The sequence below is a fragment of the Schistocerca americana genome, chromosome 1 (assembly GCF_021461395.2).
Source record: "Schistocerca americana isolate TAMUIC-IGC-003095 chromosome 1, iqSchAmer2.1, whole genome shotgun sequence".
Lineage (NCBI taxonomy): Eukaryota > Metazoa > Arthropoda > Insecta > Orthoptera > Acrididae > Schistocerca > Schistocerca americana.
In genome coordinates this window covers 981,320,117-981,344,864 of record NC_060119.1, presented here as the reverse complement: position 1 = coordinate 981,344,864, position 24,748 = coordinate 981,320,117, and the positions used below count along the sequence as shown (strand labels likewise).

The 24,748-nt window shown below is 39.0% G+C and overlaps 1 protein-coding gene across 4 annotated transcripts in view; it reads right to left on the bottom strand.

Moving 5' to 3' along the window:
- Positions 1-24,748, bottom strand: part of LOC124615874 (cytosolic purine 5'-nucleotidase) — a 470,708-nt gene that overhangs the window by 113,740 nt on the left and 332,220 nt on the right. For all 4 annotated transcript variants that reach the window (XM_047144059.1, XM_047144044.1, XM_047144051.1 and 1 more), the window contains exon 2: positions 2,105-2,178. In XM_047144059.1, the coding sequence (XP_047000015.1) occupies positions 2,105-2,178 (74 nt within the window). The remainder of the gene's footprint in view (positions 1-2,104; positions 2,179-24,748) is intronic.

The following is a 24,748-nucleotide window of genomic DNA, read 5'->3' as shown; positions in this document are numbered from 1 at the left end:
TACATTCCATGGTCATTGTGTTACCTTTGTTGATTTTCACCTTTTAACCTCTTTTCAAGACACTATCCATTCCGTTCAACTGCTCCTCCAAGTTCTTTGCCCATTCTGATGACTCTGACAAACCACAAAGTTTTTATTCTTTACTCTGAACCTTAATTTTCTTTCCCCAAATGTTAATTTTAAACTCACACACACACACACACACACACACACACACACACACACACAAAATATAAGAGTTAGCAAGTTTTCTTTCTTTTCTGTACATGCCTCTCGATGACTCAACGCACCTGCTTTTCAATGAGTGGTCTCAATAAGTGGTGCTTTCAATTTCTTTCAGAGCAATCTCCTTGTTACCTATCTTTGTGCAATATTTTTCAGTTTTAATCTGCATTTCATAACCAACAGATTATGGCCAGAGTCCACATCTGCACTTGGAAATGTTTTGAATTAAATTCTGGTTATAAAATTAACTATTATCTATCTGAATCCTTTCCATGTCTCCAGGTCACTTCTACGTATATATGTATCACAAAAAATTTTCATCACCCTAAATGAGCTGGATAATATCTTTAAACTATTCATAATTGCTTTCAACCAACATTCCATATTCAGACCTGCAGAATGCCCAGTTTATTTTTCCTGATGACAACATCCTCCTGAGTAGTCCCCACCTAAAGAGCTGAATGGGAGGCTATTTTATCTCAAGAATATTTTACACAAGAGGATGCCATGATCATTAAACTATACAGTAGAACTGCATGTCCTTGGGAAATATAACAATTGTAGTTTTCTCTTGCTTTCAGTTGTTCAAACTACCAACACTGTGGGCCCTTACTGGTTAATGTTATAAGGCCAGGGCCATCATTCATTCATATTGTTTGCCCTGGAAGCACTGAAAAGGCTACTGCCCCTTTCAAGAACTTTACATTAGTCAGGCCCCTCCACAGATACCCCACTAACGTGGTTGCACCTACAGTATGACTATCTGTATCGTCAAGGCACGTAAGCCACCATACCATCCAAAGGCCCTTTGATGTGCCTATACCTCGGATACATTACAATTCTTTACACAGTTGAAATAAGCTGACAATGGAACTGGTTCCAGTACCACATCTTGTTTATCTCCATAATTTGCATTTCCTGAATGCGATCCTCTGTTTTTTGTTATGAAGGTAAGAGTCTAGCTACACATAAGGAATGCCTTTCTTTTAAAAACAATGTTACATTTCACACAATCATAAGTCTCGCCAAAATTACAGAATACAGGCCTTGCCAAAATCGCAGAATATACCTACACCATCACTTTCCTTGTCTAGTTCCATTGAGACTTAATTTTTTATGTTTATGAAAGCCAAATGGCATCTTCCACTGAGAAAAAGAAAGTCAGTGTGTTAAGTAGGCCACCTGGTTTTTAAAACACTGAAACAAGTCAAATGGCCCAGTAAGTAGATGTGTTTTGCGTATCTCCAGTTTTGTAGATGGGCAATGATGATGTTCGATTTGAGGGGCGCTCAACTGTGTCGTCATCAGCTCCCATAAAAGGTCCCAATTTTTACACAGTCCAATATCTTACACAGTTGAATCGAGCCACTGTCACAAATGATGATGATGATGATGATGATGATGATGATGATGACAACACAAACACCCAGTCCCCAGGCAGAAAAATCTCCAACCCGGCTGGGAATCGAAACCAGGACCCCATGATCCAGAGGCAGCAATGCTAGCCACTAGACCACGAGCTGCAGTCTTGTTGATTGGTGTTACTACTGCAGATTTAGTTCTATCAGAAATTATGTTGCGAGTCATTGATTGATTGATTGTAAAGATACCACATTTATCAGCAACAATATCATAACCAAACGTATGTAATTTTCAGCAAATGAATGATTTCACAACCACCTTTGGGACTGTATTTTCAAAAGCAGTCTTTCAGTTTTGTTTACACTGTCTGCAGGAGTAAGTCTACTGCAACTGTATTTAGGTGTTTATAATAATTCACTGCACCATCTACCAAGGTGTTCAATATAAGCCACAACGCAAAGTGAAAAATTATGTTCTATTTATACTTTAAAAGACTTGCATAATATTCAACACTCACCAGCCAATGTATAATCCATGTCAAATCCATAGAACTTTATGTTCTCCAAATGGAGACTCCGATTCACGAATATCCTGTAAATAAAAACAAAATGGCATGTCAGTTATATCAGTCAGAGATTATCGGCAATGTTAACAGTCATATTTTGTCATTTCACAACTAATTTGTTCAAATTTTCTCACTTGGATACTACAAAGTAAACACAAAGCAACAAAAAAGAAAGGCAAAACAATTTCTGTGGGTCTACAAGCTACATAATACAACAAATAATACTTGTGTTTGAAGCACTATTCATAACTTAGTCACAAATTTAGAACTGTTTTTGCTACATGCCGGAAATGCTTTAGCATATTCCACCATATGTTTTATGAAACTGAAATGTGTAAGCAAAAGGATACTACTTCATTTTCAAGACTATGGTAAGGGATTAACCTACAATAATACCCACATTAGAAGCATTTTCTACTTCACATTTAAAACTCATTTTCTAAGTGGAGACAGGCACTGATGCATAATTTTGGTTTATTTTTATTATTAAAATGACATATGGAGTGGGTTTATGAATTCTGGAACAGCAGGAAATGTGGAATTCTAATTGATTAGGAGAGGTAAAGCAGCTTGCAATGTAAGAGGTGGTTTGAATGCCATGGTGACTAACTAGGAACAGTTCTGGTGGATGTGACTTGTTCTTGTCTTAATTCCTAACACTGTGACTTAAAGGGTGACCTACAATTTAAAAAGGAATCAGGTCTTAAACGTAGCTTGAAATTTTTCATTAGGGGTGCAGATGGGAGCACTTAACAAATATGGATAATCATTTGTCATGAGGAGGATGTAAATGGAGAGTCTTAACACATAATATGGTGCCAAAACTAACTGCTAGATGGACAGCTCATCTCCAGGCAAAATATCAGGATAGATATGAAGACCTATTGGACTATGACCTATTAGCCCAGGAAGCTCTGTATGTATCAGAGTTAGCATATTTCTAGCCAGGTGACGGCTTTGACATAACTCATACTTACAGTGTGTATTTCATGGATCAACAGAACAAAATCTGTCTTTGTAAATCCGCTGTTAGGACTGAGTTATATACACGAATGGATGGAGTCACATGAAGACACAAATGGGTAATTTAATTGAAGCATTTGTACTTATTTATAATATTTCAGTGATTACCTAATATGTATGTATTCATATGTCCTCAGTTACTTTGATAATAATGATCTCTTCAAGGCAAGGTGTTGGATGTGATCATTTTGACACTATTATTAAAAAGTTCAGTCTATATTACAAATGTATTTATTTCTTATGGTGCACACAGTGAAGTATAAAAAATAAAATTATTTGCGATCAAAACTGAACTAACTAATGAAACTAATGAATCTAATAAGTGTGGAGCAAAACAATTTTCCTGTTGTAGTTATATTTTTGTCTTTAACTGCACTAGCTGGTTTCAAATTAGTTTCATTTATTTGTTAGTTAGGTATTCATATTCAACATTGTTTGATATTTTCTAATATTTTAAAGCACTTATTAGAGTTATAAACTCTGTATTGAAATAACAACAAAAGCAAGCTCCAAGTACGAATTGTCTGTCAGGTATAAGAAATCTATTCTGCCCATAAGAAATGTTATTATGAATGAGTTCTGTAACCTAATAGCAGGAATCTGGATAGTTTCTTCTCAAAAATGCTACCAAGAGCTGATAAGAGGATCCAGCAACCCAATTTAGCCCAACCTGAAATTTATTTGCGCTATTTTCTCACCACAGTTTTACATTCAATTAATTTATTCCATAAACTTCACAAAGTAAGCATTGTCTGTCTGCCCTTGGCTACAGCTCTACTGTATTATATTGTTAGTATTTGTTGCAACCACTCTTTCTCAGTTGTTAAATCAAAGCTGTTTATCTTGAAGGTAAGAATAGCTATTGCTGATGTTTTGGAACCAAATTTCAAAGGTAATAGTTAATTTTATCCACAAAATAAAAAGCATATATCTAATATATTATTTATTTTAATATTTGATCAACCAATTAATTGCTGTTTCCCTCAAATAAAGTTAGTTATTAATACATGATCTCACATAACATGACCCATGAGATTTACACTCATTAGCTATTGAATTACAGACACCCTTCATTTTACCCTGATGGCATAGAATCCACAAGGCACTGCAAGCTTAACTGCCACTGCAAATGTTGGAGCTGTGTCCGAGGCATACACATATTACTCAGTGGGGTCTCATACTGCAGTGAGGTCAAGTGACTTGCTGGGAGCACAAAGCTCTAGAATGTAACTGTGTATTGCTGCATTTGAAAAAAACATTGATGTACCTGATATGGCAATAGGTTCCTACATCACTAGTCAGTGAAAATGATAAGACGCTGGTCGACATATCAGGCATCTTATTTCATCTGATGTAAATATCCCCCACACAAAAATACTTCCACTGCCTTCCTGAAAACTGCTCTGTTGGCTAGCCTAGTGGATCACCTAATGCCATTTCTTACCTACTTGTACCCTGCCATGTTGTGTAACAATGTGTAAAGCAAATCATCAGTTCAGACTACCTTTTCCATACTTCCAGCATCCAAACAGGTTTCTTACACCCAAGCTAATCTTTTTAACCTGTGACAAGTAGTGAGCAGTGGCTTTTGAACGATAAAGCAAGGTGGTGGCTCTAGACGGTACGACTGTTCACCAGGACTCAATTGACAAGTGAGGTATTGCACATCAACCTGTTTATTCTCTGTCACAAACCATGACATGAGATGCCAATTCCTATCATCACTGCTGACAGTAACTGAAACTGATTTTAGTTACCTGTAAACAACTATGTTGCGTAAAAAATCATAACCTCTTGTTACAAATCTGATTGTGAACAAACACACACACACACACACACACACACACACACACAAAGAGAGAGAGAGAGAGAGAGAGAGAGAGAGAGACCTTAAATACTCTTACACAGAAATTGTTCACAACAATTACATAAATTAGGTTGTAAGCCTAAGTTACATTTTTGTTTGCTCACAATCCCTTTCAAGGCATAAGATTATCATTTTTTTTCATTGTATATAAATTCATGTGTTGTAATATAATTTTTCTTTCAACCATATCTGTATCACCATTTTAAATTTATTTTCATGCTATTCCCTAGTGTCTAACGGAACGTTATTGACAACTATATGTAATTGCAAATGTGTTGCCGGTGCTGGATCTTGTGCATAAACTAACCTTTCGATTAAGTCCATAAATATATGATGGAATTCATGTTGGGCGACCTGGTTGGTCAAATAATTTCGTTGTTCTGAACGTTCTTCAAATCAATCAAAATTCAGTCATTGTTTGGGAACATGATATGCGCGAAGGGCTGTAAACTGTCTGCAAGTAGCCAAACATAACCATTTCCAGTCAAAGATCGGTTCGGTTGGATCAGAGGACACAGTCCATCCCATTGAACACAGCCCACACCATTATGGAGCCACCGCCAACTTGTACAGTGACTTGTTGACAACTTGGATCCGTGGCTTCGTGGGGCCTGTGCCACCCTCGAACCATATCATCGGCTTTTGCCAATTGAAAACGGGACTCATCTGACCAGGAACTGGTTTTCCAGTCGTCTAGGGACCAACTGATATTGTCAAGAGCCCAGGAGAGGTGCTGCAGGTGATGTCGAGCTGCTGGCAAAGGCACCTGGGTTAGTCGTCTGCTGACAGCCCATTAATGCCGAAGTCCACCTCACTGTCTTAATGGTTATATTATCCGTAAGTCCCACATTGATTTCTGCGGCTATTTCATTCAGTGTTACTTGTCTGTTCGCAAACTCGTCGAGATACGCAAATGCCGCTGCGTCGGGTCGTTAAGTGACGGCCGTCGGCCGCTGCGTTGTCCGTACTGAGTGATAATCCTTGAAATTTCATATTCTCGGCACACTCTTGACATTATGTATCTCAGAATTCCCTAAAGATTTCCGAAACAGAATGAATGTCCCACGTGTCTAGGTCCAAATACCATTCTACATTCAAAGTCTGTTAATTCCCGTCGTGTGGCCATAATCTTTTCACATAAATGCTACGGCACCCGTGGTCTAGGGGTAGCGTCTTTGATTCATAATCTTCAGTTCGATCCCCGCCACTGCCTAAATTTTGATAAATAATCAGCATTGGCGGCCGAAGACTTCCGGCATAAGAAGTCAGCCTCATTCTGCCAACGGCCTTGTCAAAGAGGGCGGAGGAGCGGATAGAGGTTCAGGGCACTCTCTTGTCCTAGGGGTGGGAAATTGCCCCTAAAGGCATGAGAATGCAGAAGGCAATGGAAACCACTGCATTAAAGACACGTAACGTGTATCCACAGGACATGTGGCCTGTAATTGAAGAAGTATCATGATGATCTCTCCATTGGCAAAAGATTCCGGAATAGTCCCTTTAATATTTCTAAAATTTAAAGAACCTCTCTCACACCGGCCTGATTTAGCTTCACTGATCAGGATAGTAAAAACATGCGTATATTAAGGGAATTTTCATTAACAAAGCAGACTTATCACATTCACACAGTTCAATACTGTTCTGTCCTGATTAAATTAAGCTTAACTTAGATTCCAATAAGGCAGTGAAGCAATTTCGAAGTCTCGGTGCGACGAAAATTGTCAGTCGATCTCCTGGAAACATTTGTAATAATTATTAACTTTCGGTGATCACATGGGGAAGACCGGAGATCTGCTGGTAAGACCGTGTTAGCCTATTTATTTGAAGTAACTGGATATCTTGAGCATTCAAAACGGCAGGTTCATCCAGTGTAAATCAGACGTTCCCCACTGATCCCGTGCAACACAACGTAGTAAGCAGACACTGTCAATAATAATAATCCGTTAAATAATACGCGAACACACTTACTTTAGTTTAGTTCATGTATTAAATTCCTTCTCATACAGAATCTCATCAAGATGGCGACTCGCTCAACAATACGTACATATATTTTCTTCTTTCACGACTAATCGGCAAGAAGTTCCTATTCTTTTCATAAGAGAAAACATAGATAGCAGAGAAGCTATTCCATGGAGTAAATGGACGCTCCAAGGAATAATTGGGCTTGAAACTACTTTGCATTGATAATCGGTAAGATAAGAAGAGATATGTACTGAGTTATATATTTTATAAAATTTCTGAAAATATCGTGGAGAGACCGCTGCAAGAGACATCACATCCCCCATTCGGATCTCCGGGAGGGGACTGCCAAGGGGGAGGTTATCATGAGACAAAGACTGAATAATCTACGAAAGGATAACGTTCTACGAGTCGGGGCGTGGAATGTCAGAAGCTTGAACGTGGTAGGGAAACTAGAAAATCTGAAAAGGGAAATGCAAAGGCTCAATCTAGATATAGTAGGGGTCAGTGAAGTGAAGTGGAAGGAAGACAAGGATTTCTGCTCAGATGAGTATCGGGTAATATCAACAGCAGCAGAAAATGATATAACAGGTGTAGGATTCGTTATGAATAGGAAGGTAGGGCAGAGGGTGTGTTACTGTGAACAGTTCAGTGAGCGGGTTGTTCTAATCAGAATTGACAGCAGACCAACATCGACAACGATAGTTCAGGTATACATGCCGACGTCGCAAGCTGAAGATGAACAGATAGAGAAAGTGTATGAGGATATTGAAAGGGTAATGCAGTATGTAAAGGGGGACGAAAATCTAATAGTTGTGGGCGACTGGAATGCAGTCGTAGGGGAAGGAGTAGAAGAAAAGGTTACAGGAGAATATGGGCTTGGGACAAGGAATGAAATAGGAGAAAGACTAATTGAGTTCTGTAACAAGTTTCAGCTAGTAATAGCAAATACCCTATTCAAGAATCACAAGAGGAGGAAGTATACTTGGAAAAGGCCGGGAGATACGGGAAGATTTCAATTAGATTACATCATGGTCAGACAGAGATTCCGAAATCAGATACTGGATTGTAAGGCGTACCCAGGAGCAGATATAGACTCAGATCACAATATAGTAGTGACGAAGAGTAGGCTGAAGTTCAAGATATTAGTCAGGAAGAATCAATACGCAAAGAAGTGGGATACGGAAGTACTAAGGAATGACGAGATACGTTTGAAGTTCTCTAACGCTATAGATACAGCAATAAGGAATAGCGCAGTAGGCAGTACAGTTGAAGAGGAATGGACATCTCTAAAAAGGGCCATCAAAAAAGTTGGGAAGGAAAACATAGGTACAAAGAAGGTAGCTGCGAAGAAACCATGGGTAACAGAAGAAATACTTCAGTTGATTGATGAAAGGAGGAAGTACAAACATGTTTCGGGAAAATCAGTAATACAGAAATACAAGTTGCTGAGGAATGAAATAAATAGGAAGTGCAGGGAAGCTAAGACGAAATGGCTGCAGGAAAAATGTGAAGACATCGAAAAAGATATGATTGTCGGAAGGACAGACTCAGCATACAGGAAAGTCAAAACAACCTTTGGTGACATTAAAAGCAACGGTGGTAACATTAAGAGTGCAACGGGAATTCCACTGTTAAATGCAGAGGAGAGAGCAGATAGGTGGAGAGAACACATTGAAAGCCTCTATGAGGGTGAAGATTTGTCTGATGTGATAGAAGAGGAAACAGGAGTCGATTTAGAAAAGATAGGGGATCCAGTATTAGAATCGGTATTTAAAAGAGCTTTGGAGGACTTACGGTCAAATAAGGCAGAAGGGATAGATAACATTCCATCAGAATTTCTAAAATCATTGAGGGAGGTGGCAACAAAACGACTATTCACGTTGGTGTGTAGAATATATGAGTCTGGCGATATACCGTCTGACTTTCGGAAAAGCATCATCCACACAATTCCGAAGACGGCAAGAGCTGACAAGTGCGAGAATTATCGCACAATCAGCTTAACAGCTCATGCATCGAAGCTGCTTACAAGAATAATATACAGAAGAATGGAAAAGAAAATTGAGAATGCGCTAGGTGACGATCAGTTTGGCTTTAGGAAAAGTAAAGGGACGAGAGAGGCAATTCTGACGTTACGGCTAATAATGGAAGCAAGGCTAAAGAAAAATCAAGGCACTTTCATTGGATTTGTCGACCTGGAAAAAGCGTTCGACAATATAAAATGGTGCAAGCTGTTCGAGATTCTGAAAAAAGTAGGGGTAAGCTATAGGGAGAGACGGGTCATATACAATATGTACAAGAACCAAGAGGGAATAATAAGAGTGGACGATCAAGAACGAAGTGCTCGTATTACGAAGGGTGTAAGACAAGGCTGTAGCCTTTCGCCCCTACTCTTCAATCTGTACATCGAGGAAGCAATGATGGAAATAAAAGAAAGGTTCAGGAGTGGAATTAACACTCTCCATACCAAGCCCGTAAAATTTACGAGCCGCTGGACTTTCAAAAATTGCCAAGCCCGTAGAATTTACGGGCTACAGTGTATTCTTCGAGTATCATCTCTTTGACGCTATTTTGACAGGTTTTGACGATGGTATGGGCTTCCTGGGATCTTACTTCAGGCTTTTGTTCACAGATGGCATGGGAAGTATCTTTCTCTCAGTGATGTTTGAGGAGTAATATATCTTCACAGCAATGCTGGCACGCACTGCTTTATTTGCCCAAACACCAGCACACGGCAAATTGTAGGATGTGAATTTTGTTCGAAATGGCATGTAGAGTACTATCCGATTGGGAAAGAAGTGACTTACTCATGATGTAAGAGGTTTTAAATGATACAGAGAGTGCAGAAGAGGATGGGGAAAGGAAGGGCATTTTTGAAGGTAAATGAATTATTACTTATCCACTAAGTGGTGTTGTTACTATTTACGCAAAAAACTTACGCTGTGTTATGCATTTTGTAAGCTTTGCTGGGACCACACTGTCACAGTCTATATTATTCTTTTCAGTTGATGATGTGAACGAAAGTAGTTCGTCAGAAGGGGCTGGAAGTGATGATGAATTTCAGTATGCACCGCTTGATGTTTTTGTTGCTGAAGCTGACATCTGGAGCGCAGTTGACTTTTTTACCGTCTTTGCCTATCAACACAATGCCGAGAAAAATACTTTCAGACATCAATTCTGCAAGTTCGGTATTCAACTGTGCTAAAGTGTTTCTAATGGATGGAGATATCAGAGGTTTGATAGCACAAACAAATCTATACGTAGTGCAAACAATTATAAAGAAACGCAGCAAAAATGAACTGAAGCCTCATTCATTATTGAATTCATGGAAGCCAGTTACGTTGACTGAAATGAGATTGTTTTCCATAAGTGCGTTTCCAGAAGGCCAAGAATGGCAGATCACTGGTGCTCTAATCCAGGTGTAAGTTGCAATTTCTGTACGCATATAATGAGTAGTTTGCGGTATAGTTAGATACTTTCCTGCTTACATCTCACTGATAATCGTAAGCAAAAAATGCCAGGAGAAGGGTTTCATCCACTCTTCAAACTCTTACTACAACGGGCTGAGGGAACATTGTATTCAAGCATATTGTCCATCAGAAAAACTTACAACAGATGAAGGTAAATGCCCATCTCAAGGTTATGTAAGTTTTAGAGTGTACACACAGAACAAACCTCACAAATACGGCTTGAAGCTGTACACTGTTGCAGAGGCAAGCAATGGTTATGTCCTCAATTTTGAAGTGTATGCTGGAAAGCAGTTGTCTTGAGGCTCCTATCTGAAGGCAATCTGTTGCATAAACGCCACACTGTGTACTTAGACAGATTTTATTCGAGTCCCAATCTGTTTCAGCAGTTGGTTCAAGCAGGAACTGGTGCTGTAGGCACTGTGAGCAAGTCAAGGAGATCGATGCCCCAAGATTTAGTAGCAACTAAACTACAGAAGGGAGAAATGACATACAGACATCGAGGTTATGTGTTGGCAATGAAATGGAAGGACAAGAGGGATATGCCGGCTGGTGTAGCCGAGCGGTTCTAGGAGCTACAGTCTGGAACCATGCGACCGCTATGGTCGCAGGTTTGAATCCTGCCTTGGGCATGGATGTGTGTGATGTCCTTATGTTAGCTAGGTTTAAGTAGTTCTAAGTTCTAGGGGACTGATGACTTCAGAAGTTAAGTCCCATAGTGCTTGGAGCCATTTGAATCATTTTTAACACGAGGGATGTGTATTCATTACCAACTAGACATATGGCATCATCTGGTACACACACAAAAAAGAATGGTACTTTGTGTTGAAGCCACTTCTAGTTCTAGATTACAATTGCAACAGGGCTATGGTGGTTCTTGCAGACCAACGCTTACAGTACAATGTATTTCGAGAGAGGACAGTAAAATGGTGTAGGAAACTGTATTTTCACCTGCTGCATATGGGAGTGTCAAGTTCATTCTTGTTGCACCAATTCAGTGCACCAGAAGAAAATGACAATCGCTGACTTTTTTGTAACACTCACAGCTGAGTTCACTCAGGAGGAAGTGCAACGTCGCTGGTACAAGTGTTCAAAGTGGAACTGTAGGCAGATTATCACAAAGGCATTTTCTTTAGCAACGTCCAAGGAGTATGCTACATGTGTGTGCCATGTATGGAGCTCCAGGAGCAAGAAAGGAACTGGAAAAGCTTCCCACAAAGAAACATGGTACCAATGTGAGCAGTGTGGTGTTTCATGGTGTATGGAACCTTGTTTCAAAATATACCACACAAAGAAACATTATGATTCTGTGTGAGAATTGAGTTGAGGAATATAAAGAGTGGATATAAATAAATTTTTTCACTTGATAAAATTTTTGCTTTGTTTTATTTGAAAATGTGACTTTTTTAAATTTACAAAAACACGGCAGTTATTATGTGATTACCTTCATATCCTATTAAATACAACATATACATCTCACCATAATTTGAAAGTAGAAGGAAGCAGAATTGAAATGGTGGGCTACTTGTCAAAATATATTAACAAATGCCACCACAACAGGTCTCTAAATACTGAAAAAATTGTCTGGTTTCTGGAGCCGGGTACACAGAATAGGGCTGAAACTGAGAGTGTTAAAATACAAGGTGAAAGGATATCAATGATACGATTCGCTGATGACATTGCTATCCTGAGTGAAAGTGAAGAAGAATTAAATGATCTGCTGAACGGAATGAACAGTCTAATGAGTACACAGTATGGTTTGAGAGTAAATCGGAGAAAGACGAAGGTAATGAGAAGTAGTAGAAATGAAAACAGCGAGAAACTTAACATCAGGATTGATGGTCACGAAGTCAATGAAGTTAAGGAATTCTGCTACATAGGCAGTAAAATAACCAATGACGGACGGAACAAGGAGGACATCAAAAGTAGACTCGCTATGGCAAAAAAGGCATTTCTGGCCAAGAGAAGTCTACTAATATCAAATACCGGCCTTAATTTGAGGAAGAAATTTCTGAGGATGTACGTCTGGAGTGCAGCATTGTATGGTAGTGAAACATGGACTGTGGGAAAACCGGAACAGAAGAGAATCGAAGCATTTGAGATGTGGTGCTATAGACGAATGTTGAAAATTAGGTGGACTGATAAGGTCAGGAATGATGAGGTTCTACGCAGAATCGGAGAGGAAAGGAATATGTGGAAAACACTGATAAGGAGAAGGGACAGGATGATAGGACATCTGCTAAGACATGAGGGAATGACTTCCATGCTACTAGAGGAACCTGTAGAGGGCAAAAACTGTAGAGGAAGACAGAGATTGGAATACGTCAAGCAAATAATTGAGGACGTAGGTTGCAAGTGCTACTCTGAGATGAAGAGGTTGGCACAGGAAAGGAATTCGTTGCGGGACGCTTCAAACCAGTCAGTAGACTGATGACCAAAAAAAAAAGACCTGAGTACGAATGTCGGGCCGGTCGGGGTGGCCGTGCAGTTCTAGTCGCTACAGTCTGGAACCGCGTGACCGCTACGGTCGCAGGTTCGAATCCTGCCTCGGGCATGGATGTGTGTGATGTCCTTAGGTTGGTTAGGTTTAAGTAGTTCTAAGTTCTAGGGGACTGATGACCACAGATGTTAAGTCCCATAGTGCTCAGAGCCATTTGAACCATTTGAACGAATGTCGGCTCCGCCACTGTACTGCCCTTTTATACCCTGTGTAAGCGATACTACAACCTATGTATATGTGCATATTGATATATCATGACTTTTGTCACCTCTTTGTGTCATGCACATCCACGATGCATGTAAATATATCTGGTCTCAAATCACACTTTGCATATGTGAGAGCCACAAACAAATTGATTTTCCACTTTTTATACGAGCGAGATATTGCAGTCCAACTGAAGACGACTAGGCATCAAGTCAGGTTGTTACACATCGAAAAGCAAGGATTGAGAAATGAGTAGTATAGTTTGACCTAAGTGACACAGGTGATAAAAGGCACAAATGCTCACATAAAACAATACGAAGTGTCTGGGCAACTTACAACCTCAATTGCTGATGTTACTCATAGCTTCCAACACGGTGGCAACCACAAGAATAGATGTCAGTAAACGCCATACAGAGGAATCTTGGTGTCAAAATGCTAAACTACGAATGTTAACCGTGGCAAGGGAATGATGTCGGCTGAAAAGTACTGGGAAAGCTGCCGTTACGTTGACAAGAAAAATGAAAAGGCAGATCCACGTATCACACAGAAACAGAGTTGGGCGAAAACTTGTTAAAATGTCCCCATAGATGCTCACGCTTTCGTTTATCCTGCGTCTCCCATATTACTCGCCTTGGTTTAACCAAATCTTCTGCAGTATTTGTCTCCAACACTTCGTAAGGATTTTGAGCCAGTCTTTGATGCACGCTGAGGTAATGAAATCTAACAAAAAAAAAAAAAAATCGCTGTGATGTGAACAGCTTGTCATCATCATCATGGTGATACGGTACTACGTTTACAAGCCATACAATTTCTGAAAGACGAAAAACGAATTTCGGGAACCGTTTTCCGCTGTCGTGTTTATATGTTAAGGTCTGAAGCGCATTTCCTATAGCCCAGATAAATACGGCACCTAAAAAACAGCTGTTACACTTTTCTCATTTGGTCAGTACAGTTGCTAGTTCTCTTCCAAAGACGAGAAGTAAACAGCTTCCGTCTAATATTTCAATGTATCCTTCAATGCAGAAAAAGCCACACGCCCATATTAGACAAAAACTTTTAAAAACAAGACAAAACCTGACATCCCATGCACTTTCAAAACCGGTTGCGTTTGGGCCATTCCGTGCCACGTGGTCTAAAATGTTTCCACATGACCATCATGGATTTTGATGAAATTTTGTATGAACATTCACACATGTTCTCAATGAACACTGGTAAAGCTCCAGTTTCAGAAATTCAATACTTGCAGATATACAGTCACTTGTTTGAAACCATAGCACAGCTTCCAACAGTGCATCCTTGAATTTTCAGCAACTTTGAGATGAGATATCTCTGTATTTGCATGAAAGAAACAAAACTTGGCCATCTTATACAACTTTTAGAGCTCTTTAAAGTAAAATATTAAGAAAAGGATTTCTGAGCAATTTTCATATAGATAATTTGAAGCAAAGTTGGGTAAAAAAACAGCTGTTTAAAAAAAATGCAAACTTTAGTTTTTTATATCTCCAAAAGTAATTGTGGGATGTACATGAAACTTTGCACACCATAACTCACCAACACAAGGTCTTAGAATATAAAATTTCATTCTCCTATTGCTTTCCATTATTTCACAAATCTAGGGTGAAGTTGACGATTTTTCAAAAAGTACTAAAAATGGGTATTTTTAGTCAAATTTTTCAAAAAAGTGTTTTCTCCAAACTCTTCTAAACTATGGTCATTAGAAAAAGGATATTCTAAACTATCTAGAAAAGTGGAATTGGTTTTGCAATGCAAGCATACAAGGCCCTATAAAGTAGCATTATCAAAGAGGCGCACTGGAAGTTTGAACACATTTTTCTGGCACTCAAATTATACCTGAAACCTTTTATTATGACTAATAAATGTTTATTAGTGCCTTAAATAATTGAAATAAAAAGATCTGGTAAATAGGCAATGAGACTGTCAGAAAAAACTTGAAAACTATGAGAAGTAGCCCTTCTGCTTTTATCATAAGTGTTCATCTGCATAAAACTCTTCTCATACGTAAAAAAATGAAAAAAAGATCATAAAGAATTCAATGAATAATAGCTTCATATTTTTTGTACTTCTCAAAATTGTAAATATTTACAAGTGCAAAAGAAGACCTAATTTTTGGATTCAATTGTACAAAACATTTTTCCAAAAAAGAATTGGTTTGCATGAATAATGCATCAAGTGATGTAAATTTTCCAATCAATATTGCAGAGATTTTTAATACATAGGTGTTGTAACCTGTGAATTTTTGTCTTGAAGTTATTAGGGAAACATGTGAAATTGGTTGGTTAAACATCTAAGAGTTTAATTTTGTATTTAATCACACTTAAATGTAACCTACTACCTTGGTAAATACGTAACCACTAGTTTCACAGAGAAAATTCACAAGATTCACTGTTTATAGAAAATATAATGGCAACAATTACTTTAACAATCAGATTGTTTCATTATTGTGAGCCTTGTTTGAACAATCAGTATTTCAGTGGTGTGTTTGCAGCATAGTGAGTGGGTTCTCTTGACTGAGTGTCGCTTATTAAGTGATTCGTAAGACCATCAAAGTTTGTAATTTAACTTACAAAAAATTGTATTGATTGTGTCTTTTATAGCATATATATCTCGTATTAGATTTTTTCATTGGTATTATACATTGTGTATAATTTCATTCAGTAGCAATTTGTGTGAAATTTAAGCAGACTATAGTTTGCATTTAGAGGCCAAATACATTATTTAGTTACTGATTAGAGATGGATGCAGATGGGCACAGCATACCTTCCTGCTCAATGGGCAAGGAGATAGTGGAACAAAGTGTCATGTCACTTTCTTTGCCAAAAAAGCTGCTTTAAAATGGTTTGCGGATTTTAGTGATGAGGAAAAAGAGTTGTTGGTCCAACGTTCTGAAGCAAAGCTGGACAATACCTCTCAAGTTAGCCTACAACATGACGCCCTGTTATTGACACAATATGAGAGGTTACAAAAAAAAATGCTTCAATCCCTTTGGGAAGGTGAATCATAACGTTAAGGCAGGAATTCGCACTCTTGGTACTGAAACAGCTAATAAGGCTTCTGATATGTTGAAGAAGCAGCTTGTTAATAACATAAAGCCAGGTCAGAAAATTTGTTCGGCTTGCAGGACTACCTTAAATAAACACTTGGATGAAGCTTTATCAGCCTCATCATCACATTCTGATGAGAACTTTACACCAAAAGAAGAATTAAATAGTAGCTTATTGTCTATCGGTATTTCACCCCTGAAGAGAACAGTAAGCTACAGAGATAAGCCCCAATATGTGAAGAAGAAAATTCAAAAGGCTCAAAATGTGATTAAAAACAGAATTGTAAATGCAATGGGAGTAAACCGACAAATTGAAGATGCTAGTGAAATTAAGGAATGTGGAAACTGTGCCGACTATGCACATTTGCTGACTGAACTGAAAGCCAAGATGCAGAATGCAATTCATAAAGAACAGATGCAAATTTTAACCTTGGCACCTGTAAGTTGGACAGTCAGACAAACAGCAGCTCAGATCGGTGTGTCCGAAAGAATGGTGAAGAATGCTCGGAAGCTTAAGGCAGAGAAGGGCATTCTGGCACGTCCCGAAAATAGCCAAAGCAGGAAATTACCAGCAGAAGTTTCTAGTAGAGTGTGAAATTTTTTTGAAGATGATGAGTGTGCCCTGGAAAAAAGATGGGATTTCAGTTAGACTTTTAGATAGAAAGACATACATGCAGAAAATATTGTTACTTTGCAATTTACGGGAAATATATGTTATCTACAAGAATATAAATGGTCCAGAAATAGGATTCTCAAAGTTTTGTAAACTTAGACCCAAATGGTGTGAAACAGTAGGATCAGCTGGAATGCATGCAGTTTGCGTCTGTGCAATTCACCAAAATGTTAAGCTTAAGCTTAGCGGAGCTGGTATACGTGAAAATTATAAGAAGATTCTCAGCAAGGCAGTTTGAACTCTAAACAGTGCATGCTACATCGCTGTGAAAGGTGTCCTGGGCCCGAAGCTATAGCATCTGATATTGCCAGCTATTTCCTAGATCATGAGCCACAGGAAGTTATTGTGTTTAAGCAATGGATACATACCGATCGGGCCACACTGGACACGAAGCAAATGGTAGTGGATGAATTTAGTGAAGATGTAAATAATAAAATATGGAGTCTGTCATGCCATCATTACATCGCCAAGCATCAAAGCTTGCATTTTAAAGGCCTTAAATGTCATCTGAAAGACGAAGAGCTTGTTGTCCTAAGGGATTTTGCAGAAAATTATTCTTTCATCATTCAGGATGCTGTGCAAGGCTTCCACTGGGACAATAGTCAAGCAACAATTCATCCATTTGTTATCTACTTTCGTCAAAATGATAAAGTAGAATCTTTTAAGTTTTTGCATTATCAGAGATTGTTTGCGGCATGACACTATTACAGTTCACATTTTTATCAAGGAGCTCATCAAATAAATAAAAGCACAGTTTGCACAGATATGCCACATTCATTATTTCAGTGATGGCTCCAGTGCTCAATATAAAAATTTCAAGAATTTCCTAAATTTGTGCTATCATTTTGGAATGACAGCCGAATGGAATTTTTTTGCTACTAGTCACGGGAAATCACCTTGTGATGGGATTGGAGGTACAACAAAGCGGTTAGCACCAAGAGCAAGCTTGCAACGGCCACTTAATGGACAATATCTTACTCCCCTAGATCTGTTTAACTTCTGCTCTGAAAACATTAATGGAATTAAATTTGTTTTCGTCACTAAAGGTGAAATTGAAAAAAATATTGTGTCACAAGAAGAGAGGTTTAAACTTGGACAAATTGTAGCAGGCACTAGAGAAAATCATCACTTTTTACCTATTGATGAAACAAAAATTCTGGTCAGCAGAGTTTCAAATGATTGTTCATCTTTTCTACCTAAAATGGGTCACAGTAATGAAGGAGGCATATTAATGTCTGCTCTCCAACCAGGACAATATGTTGCATGCATCTATGAAAACGTGTGGTGGATTGGGAATATCTGTGAGACCTTCACAGAGCAAAGGGATGCATTAATAAACTTTATGCACCCACATGGTCCAGCAAATTCATTTTATTGGCCGCCAAGAAGTGACAAGTGCTGGGTTCCGGAACACCACATTATTGCAGTTATTCCAGCTCCATCAGTAAATTCGTCTGGCCGGCAATACACCATTCCTCTTGATATTCATCAGAAAATTAATGTAGCATATCAAAAATTGAAACAGATTAGAGGAAACAATCTAAGGAACCCAAGAGTGCCTTCTAATTTTACACAGGGCACTTAAATAATTTTACTATCAGGCTTGGGAACCTGTGTAAAGAAATCCTTATCAGGCTTGGGATCCTGTGGTAAAGAAACCCACCCGTGGCTGTTGTTGCTAAGCTATCGGGCGTGGCCCCTATGGCAATGGGAAAGCTGGTTTTCTCAGGTGAAATGAAACTAGCAGTGGTTACGCCACCATGGACCATAGCAACTCATTTATACACTTCTTTCCCATCCGTGAGCTGGTGTTGTTCATTAAACAGGCATCTAATAATTAGATGATTATGCAAATAAATTTTACGATTTGCATTCATTCTTAATAATAATTGTGTGTGTGTGTGTGTGTGTGTGTGTGTGTGTGTGTGTGTGAGAGAGAGAGAGAGAGAGAGAGAGAGAGAGAGAGAGAGAGAGAGAGAGAGAGAGGGAGAGGGAGAGAGAGAGAGAGTGAGTGAGGGGGGGACAATTAAGAAATAACATTGTTTCTATTTTTATTCTTTTGCTATTCGGACTTAAGCTAGGTCCTATTCATCAGGACTTCTTATTTCACTTATCCCAGACATTAATAAACAGGTATAAGGCAAAATAAAAGATTTCAGGTATAATTTGAGTGCCAGAAAAACGTGTTCAAACTTCCAGTGCGCCTCTTTGATGATGCTACTTTTTAGGGCCTTGTATGCTTGCATTGCAAAACCAAATCCACTTTTCTAGATAGTTTAGAATATGCTCTTTCTAATGACCATAGTTTAGAAGAGTTTGGAGACAACATTTTTTGAAACATTTGACTAAAAATACCCATTTTTAGCACTTCTTGAAAAATCGTCAACTTCACCCTAGATTTGTGAAATAATGGAAAGCAATAGGAGAATGAAATTTTATGTATTGGTTTCATGTACATCCCACAATTACTTTTGGAGATATAAAAAACTAAAGTTCAAATTTTTTAAACAGTTTTTTTTCGCCCAACTTTGCTTCAAATTATCTATATGAAAATTGCTCAGAAATCCTTTTCTTAATATTTTACTTTAAAGAGCTCTAAAAGTTGTATAAGATGGCCAAGTTTTGTTTCTTTCATGCAAATACTTACAGATATATCTCATCTCAAAGTTGCTGAAAATTCAAGGACGCACTATAGAAAGCTGTGCTATGGTCTTAAACAAGTGACTGTATCTCCGAAAGTATTGAATTTCTGAAACTGAAACTTTACCAGTGTTCATTGAGAACATGTGTGAATGTTCATACAAAATATCATCAAAATCCATTAGGGTCATGTGGGAGCCTCTAGACCACTTGGCATGGAATGACCCGTTTACGTGGCAGCAAAATTCGATTGCGGAATTGAGAAACAGGAAACTAGAAGCGGATTTCCAGAATCTACTTTGAAGTGTCATGGCCATCCATTAGTTGTACTGGGAAATCGGTTTACGAAATCCGGTTTTATGAGTCCTATGTAAACAGGGTGTGAAGAGTCACGATCCCGTTTAAACTTGTCACATAATCATGTCTCATATTAAGTACACGACTATTCTTAACAATGCTTCTATAACAAAGCAAACAACATTCAAAAACAAAATCACACTGCAAAGTAGAATATAGTTTTCTTTGACACAATTCATAGTTTTATCTGGCACTAATCGATGGTGGCAGTCATATACGTATTCATGGTTTTCATCTTACGCGACATGACTCGACTACTTGTCGGTAATGCATCTTATTTGATTAAGTAAAAACACTATTATACGAGATTACTGAATGTTTGTTGCGTCATTTCTGTCACCACAGTCTCGGTTCAGCAAAAAGATTATTCTTCTGCATTTATTTTTAATGGCACCGTTTTGTCTTTCAAACGCTGTACACAGCACTTCTAAATTGATATAAACTCTTGCTATTGTCGAGATACAACGCACTCAATCTACTTATTCTTACCTAATTGAAGCCTGTCGACTATGGCCTTTTCGCCCATCGAAATAACCGTCATCAGCAAAATCATCCATGAACAGCTGGATTGTTGAGGTATCAATACTATAGTGGGCAGACCTCAACAATTAAATTATAAACAGGTTTCCACTCCATTCTCCGCTAGCTCTGACTCAGTTTTAAACTGCTCATTTCGTTGTTCTTATTTTGTTGTTCCGAACTACTTCGCATCTCCACTATGGTTACTATACGATCTGAATACAGAATACAGACCGAAAACAGTTGTCTGTTGTCTCATAATCCGAAAACGTAACTTCCGTGCAAAGATAATTAGTGGTCGTACACTATCGCTGAAAGTAATCGACATACACAATTTTGACTGGAGTGGGAATGTAGTTTGTCTTCTGCATTGCCCATGATAAATCTCTATGGCCATGCAAATTCTGAAATTTGTGAATTGGTTTATGAATTGTGTCATGGAAGGTTTTAAAACTTCAACCGTTTCTCTCTTTCTCTAAACTTTTAGCAATAAACGATGATGAAACGTGGAGGTAAAAGCATATAACTCAGACAATTAGCAGACAATGTGTGTTGATATAGATTTAGTTACTATTCATGGTTAGAATTAACCCAGATGTTAAGTCCTATAGTGCTCAGAGCCATTAGAACCATTTTTTAGAGTTAACTGCGGTTGAATATAACAGCGACCGCAGTGGATGGTTAACGCATTCACTGATGTATTTACATATATCCCATTCGTTACGTCCCATTCAAGTTTTGTGAGTTAATGTAGTACGGTCATAAGCCACCTGGCTGTCTTTATTGGATGTAAAGGAACAATTGAGAGAGATCTTCATTGAGGTCGCCCAGGAATTTCGTCCTGTCTGGTTACATCTGCTTCCTTGTTACTATTCAATGATTTTTTTTCTGTTTAGCTACATCTTTCGAAAGCACCAACATTTAGCGACTATGGCATGTTCATTTTATTTTGAGTCGAGTTTGAATTCCAAGAATTTGTCTACTGTCATACGCAATAACAGCATCTTCCGATTAAATATGTCGTTTCTCCGAAGTCCTCTAAGGGGAACAAAGATGATACTCTCTCCTTACAAGAGAAAGAAAAAAAAAAAAAAAAAGTGTGAATGGAAGACGTAACTCTCACCGTTCTCGAGAAAATCGAGTTTGAAAATTTTAGGCGTGCTTATAATACTTTGAATGGTCGCTAATTCGCAACGTGTCTGCAGCCGACACGCATGTAAGTTTGTTTTGCAATAGACGCTTTGGAAAAGAAAACAACAAACGTGGTCGTACAAAAATTCGACGTTCTTTACATCCGGTGTATGTCGCGATAATTATTACTTTCCATATTTCTATGATCAGTATTAGCCTGACTCACGCAGTGCTGCATAGGTTACACATTATACCCGTCAGAAATGTAGATAGAATAATATAAATAGAATATCAGCCGGGCCCGATGGCCGAGCGGTTCTATGCGCTTCAGTCCGGAAACACGCGGCTGCTACAGCCGCAGTTCGAATCCTGCCTCGGGCATGGATGTGTGTGATGTCCTTAGACTAGTTAGGTTTAAGTAGTTCTAAGTCTAGGGGACTGATGACCTCAGATGTTAAGTCCCATAGTGCTTAGAGCCATTGAACCATTGAAATAGAATGTCACAATTAATCAAATATTCCAGGCTATTACGTCGTGGTCGAATGTTTCCCACATTTAAACCCAATGTTTCGTCCCCATCCGCGGAGGACATTTTCAATGGGGATCGTAGTTTGAGTGTTCGATCACACCCTAACTGCATCAAAATTCAGTTTACGCGTGCTTCCACGCAGTGGCGTGGCGTCAAATGTTTTGAACACTCGACCGCAATTGGCAGTTGTCGACTGCCGTCATCCGCTGTTCCTATCATCCGCGAGAAAATCGACCACGACATAATAGCTAGGAATATTTTATTAATTGCGATACTTCCGGCGGTGAAAGTATACATTTTACGTAAATGGAATGACTACACCGATTTGACTGAAAGTTCTAGAGTATTCTTTCCTCCATTTCCAATCTCTTTAAGAAAATCGCCTTTTCATCCTTTTTCCGTGTTAAAGAATGAATGGTTATGTACTGATTCTCTTCGCGGTCATGATAGATCTGTTGTTAGAATTACGTGGGAATGGAAAGTAAATTACCAGCAGCGAGATTCCGTCCAGAAACCTGGCGCACACGAAACTAAGTGCTTGCCCGTTCGGCTGCGGATTCCACTGCAAAGCTTACGGCATTAGCACGCCTATAATTTTCAGACTCGATTTTCTCAAAAACATTTGAAAGTTCGTCTTCCTCTTTACATATGTTAAAGTCCTAGTCGTGCGCTACACACACTGCCAATACAAACCAAATCGGCGCGGGGAAGTTTCGTACTGTCCCCTTGTACACACTGTGAAACGCATGACAGAGTTCTTCACTTAATACTGGTTTCTGAAATTTTGTAAATAGGCTTTCGCGTGATAATGGACAGCTTTCTTCAGGCGTCTTCCAATTGACGTATTTCAGCATTTCCGTAGACGCTCTCCCACGGTAATACTACTACTATTACTACTACTACTACTACTACTACTACTACCACCATCACCACTACTACTTTTACAACGATATTTAAAGCTGTTGAAAGTCAAATGTAACATATACCGAAAGTGTATCTAATCAGACAATAATTCGTTTCCTTGTCTCCACGTCTTCTTTTTGGTATGGTCTTTCGTGCTTTATACACCCAGAACACCGCACGCCCTCAGTGATCCGTGCAAGCTGAAATAAAGCAGTCGTCAATCCAGTGGTTGGTTTGAATAAGACTATGATTTATCAGGTTTCGTAGTATTGAGGGTGTTGTGCATCTGCTTTTGTCCAACCCGAGAATCGGCGCATCCTTTCATATAAAGGTGGATTGGCGGCATGGGGATGTGAAGGAGAGGATCAGTTTAACTGTGGAAATACCTTTAAGTGTCTGAAAGAGGTACCATGATATACAGAGAGCAAACCAAAGCTTTCTAATAGCAAGTCTAAAAAGCGTTGGTCAAATTCACGAACCTTGTGTATTTGTAATCTGACACGCTCTGATAGTCACTCGTGACCGTCCTTGGCTGAACATCTCCCCCGCCCCCTCCCTCCCCCCCGGGCCCTTCAACGTCCCCTCTACAGCTTTTCTTGCCAGATTAAAGTATCTAAACTAACTTACAGTACATGCGCCACCAACTTTTCCTCACAGCGAGTTTTTCTGATAGATTTCTTGTCTCGTCCATTTCCAACATCTTTCTGAGCACTATATTTCGAATACCTTGCCGTTGGTGGGGAGGCTTGCGTGCCTCAGTGATACAGATAGCCGTACCGTAGGTGCAACCATAACGGAGGAGGATCTGTTAAGAGGCCAGACAAACGTGTGGTTCCTGAAGAGGGGCAGCAGCCTTTTCAGTAGTTGCAGGGGCAACAGTCTGGATGACTGATTGATCTGGCCTTGTAACACTAACCAAAATGACCTTGCTGTTCTGGTACTGCGAACGGCTGAAAGCAAGGGGAAACTACAGCCGTAATTTTTGCCGAGGGCATGCAGCTTTACTGTATGATTTAATGATGATGGCGTCCTATTGGGTAAAATATTCCGGAGATAAAATAGTCCCCCATTCGGATCTCCGGGCGGGGACTACTCAAGAGGACGTTGTTATCAGGAGAAAGAAAACTGGCGTTCTACAGATCGGAGCGTGGAATGTCAGATCCCTTAATCGGACAGGTAGGCTAGAAAATTTAAAAAGGGAAATGGACAGGTTAAAGTTAGATATAGTGGGAATTAGTGAAGTTCGGTGGCAGGAGGAAAAAGACTTTTGGTCAGGTGAATTCAGGGTTATAAATACAAAATCAAATAGGGGTAATGCAGGAGTAGGTTTAATAACGAATAAAAAAATAGGAGCACGGGTAAACTACTACAAACAGCATAGTGAACGCACTGTTGTGGCCAAGATAGACACGAAGCCCACGCCTACTACTGTAGTATAAGTTTATATGTCAACTAGCTCTGCAGATGACGAAGAAATTGATGAAAGGTACGATGAGATAAAAGAAATTATTCAGGTAGTGAAGAGAGACGAAAATTTAATAGTCATGGGTGACTGGAATTCAAGAGTAGGGAAAGGGAGAGAAGGAAACATAATAGGTGAATATGGATTGGGACTATGAAATGAAAGAGGAAGCCGCCTCGTAGAATTTTGCGCAGAGCATAACTTAATCATAGCTAACACTTTGTTTAAGAATCATGAAAGGATGTTGTATACATGGAAGAGCCCTGGAGATACTAAAAGGTATCAGATAGATTATATAATGGTA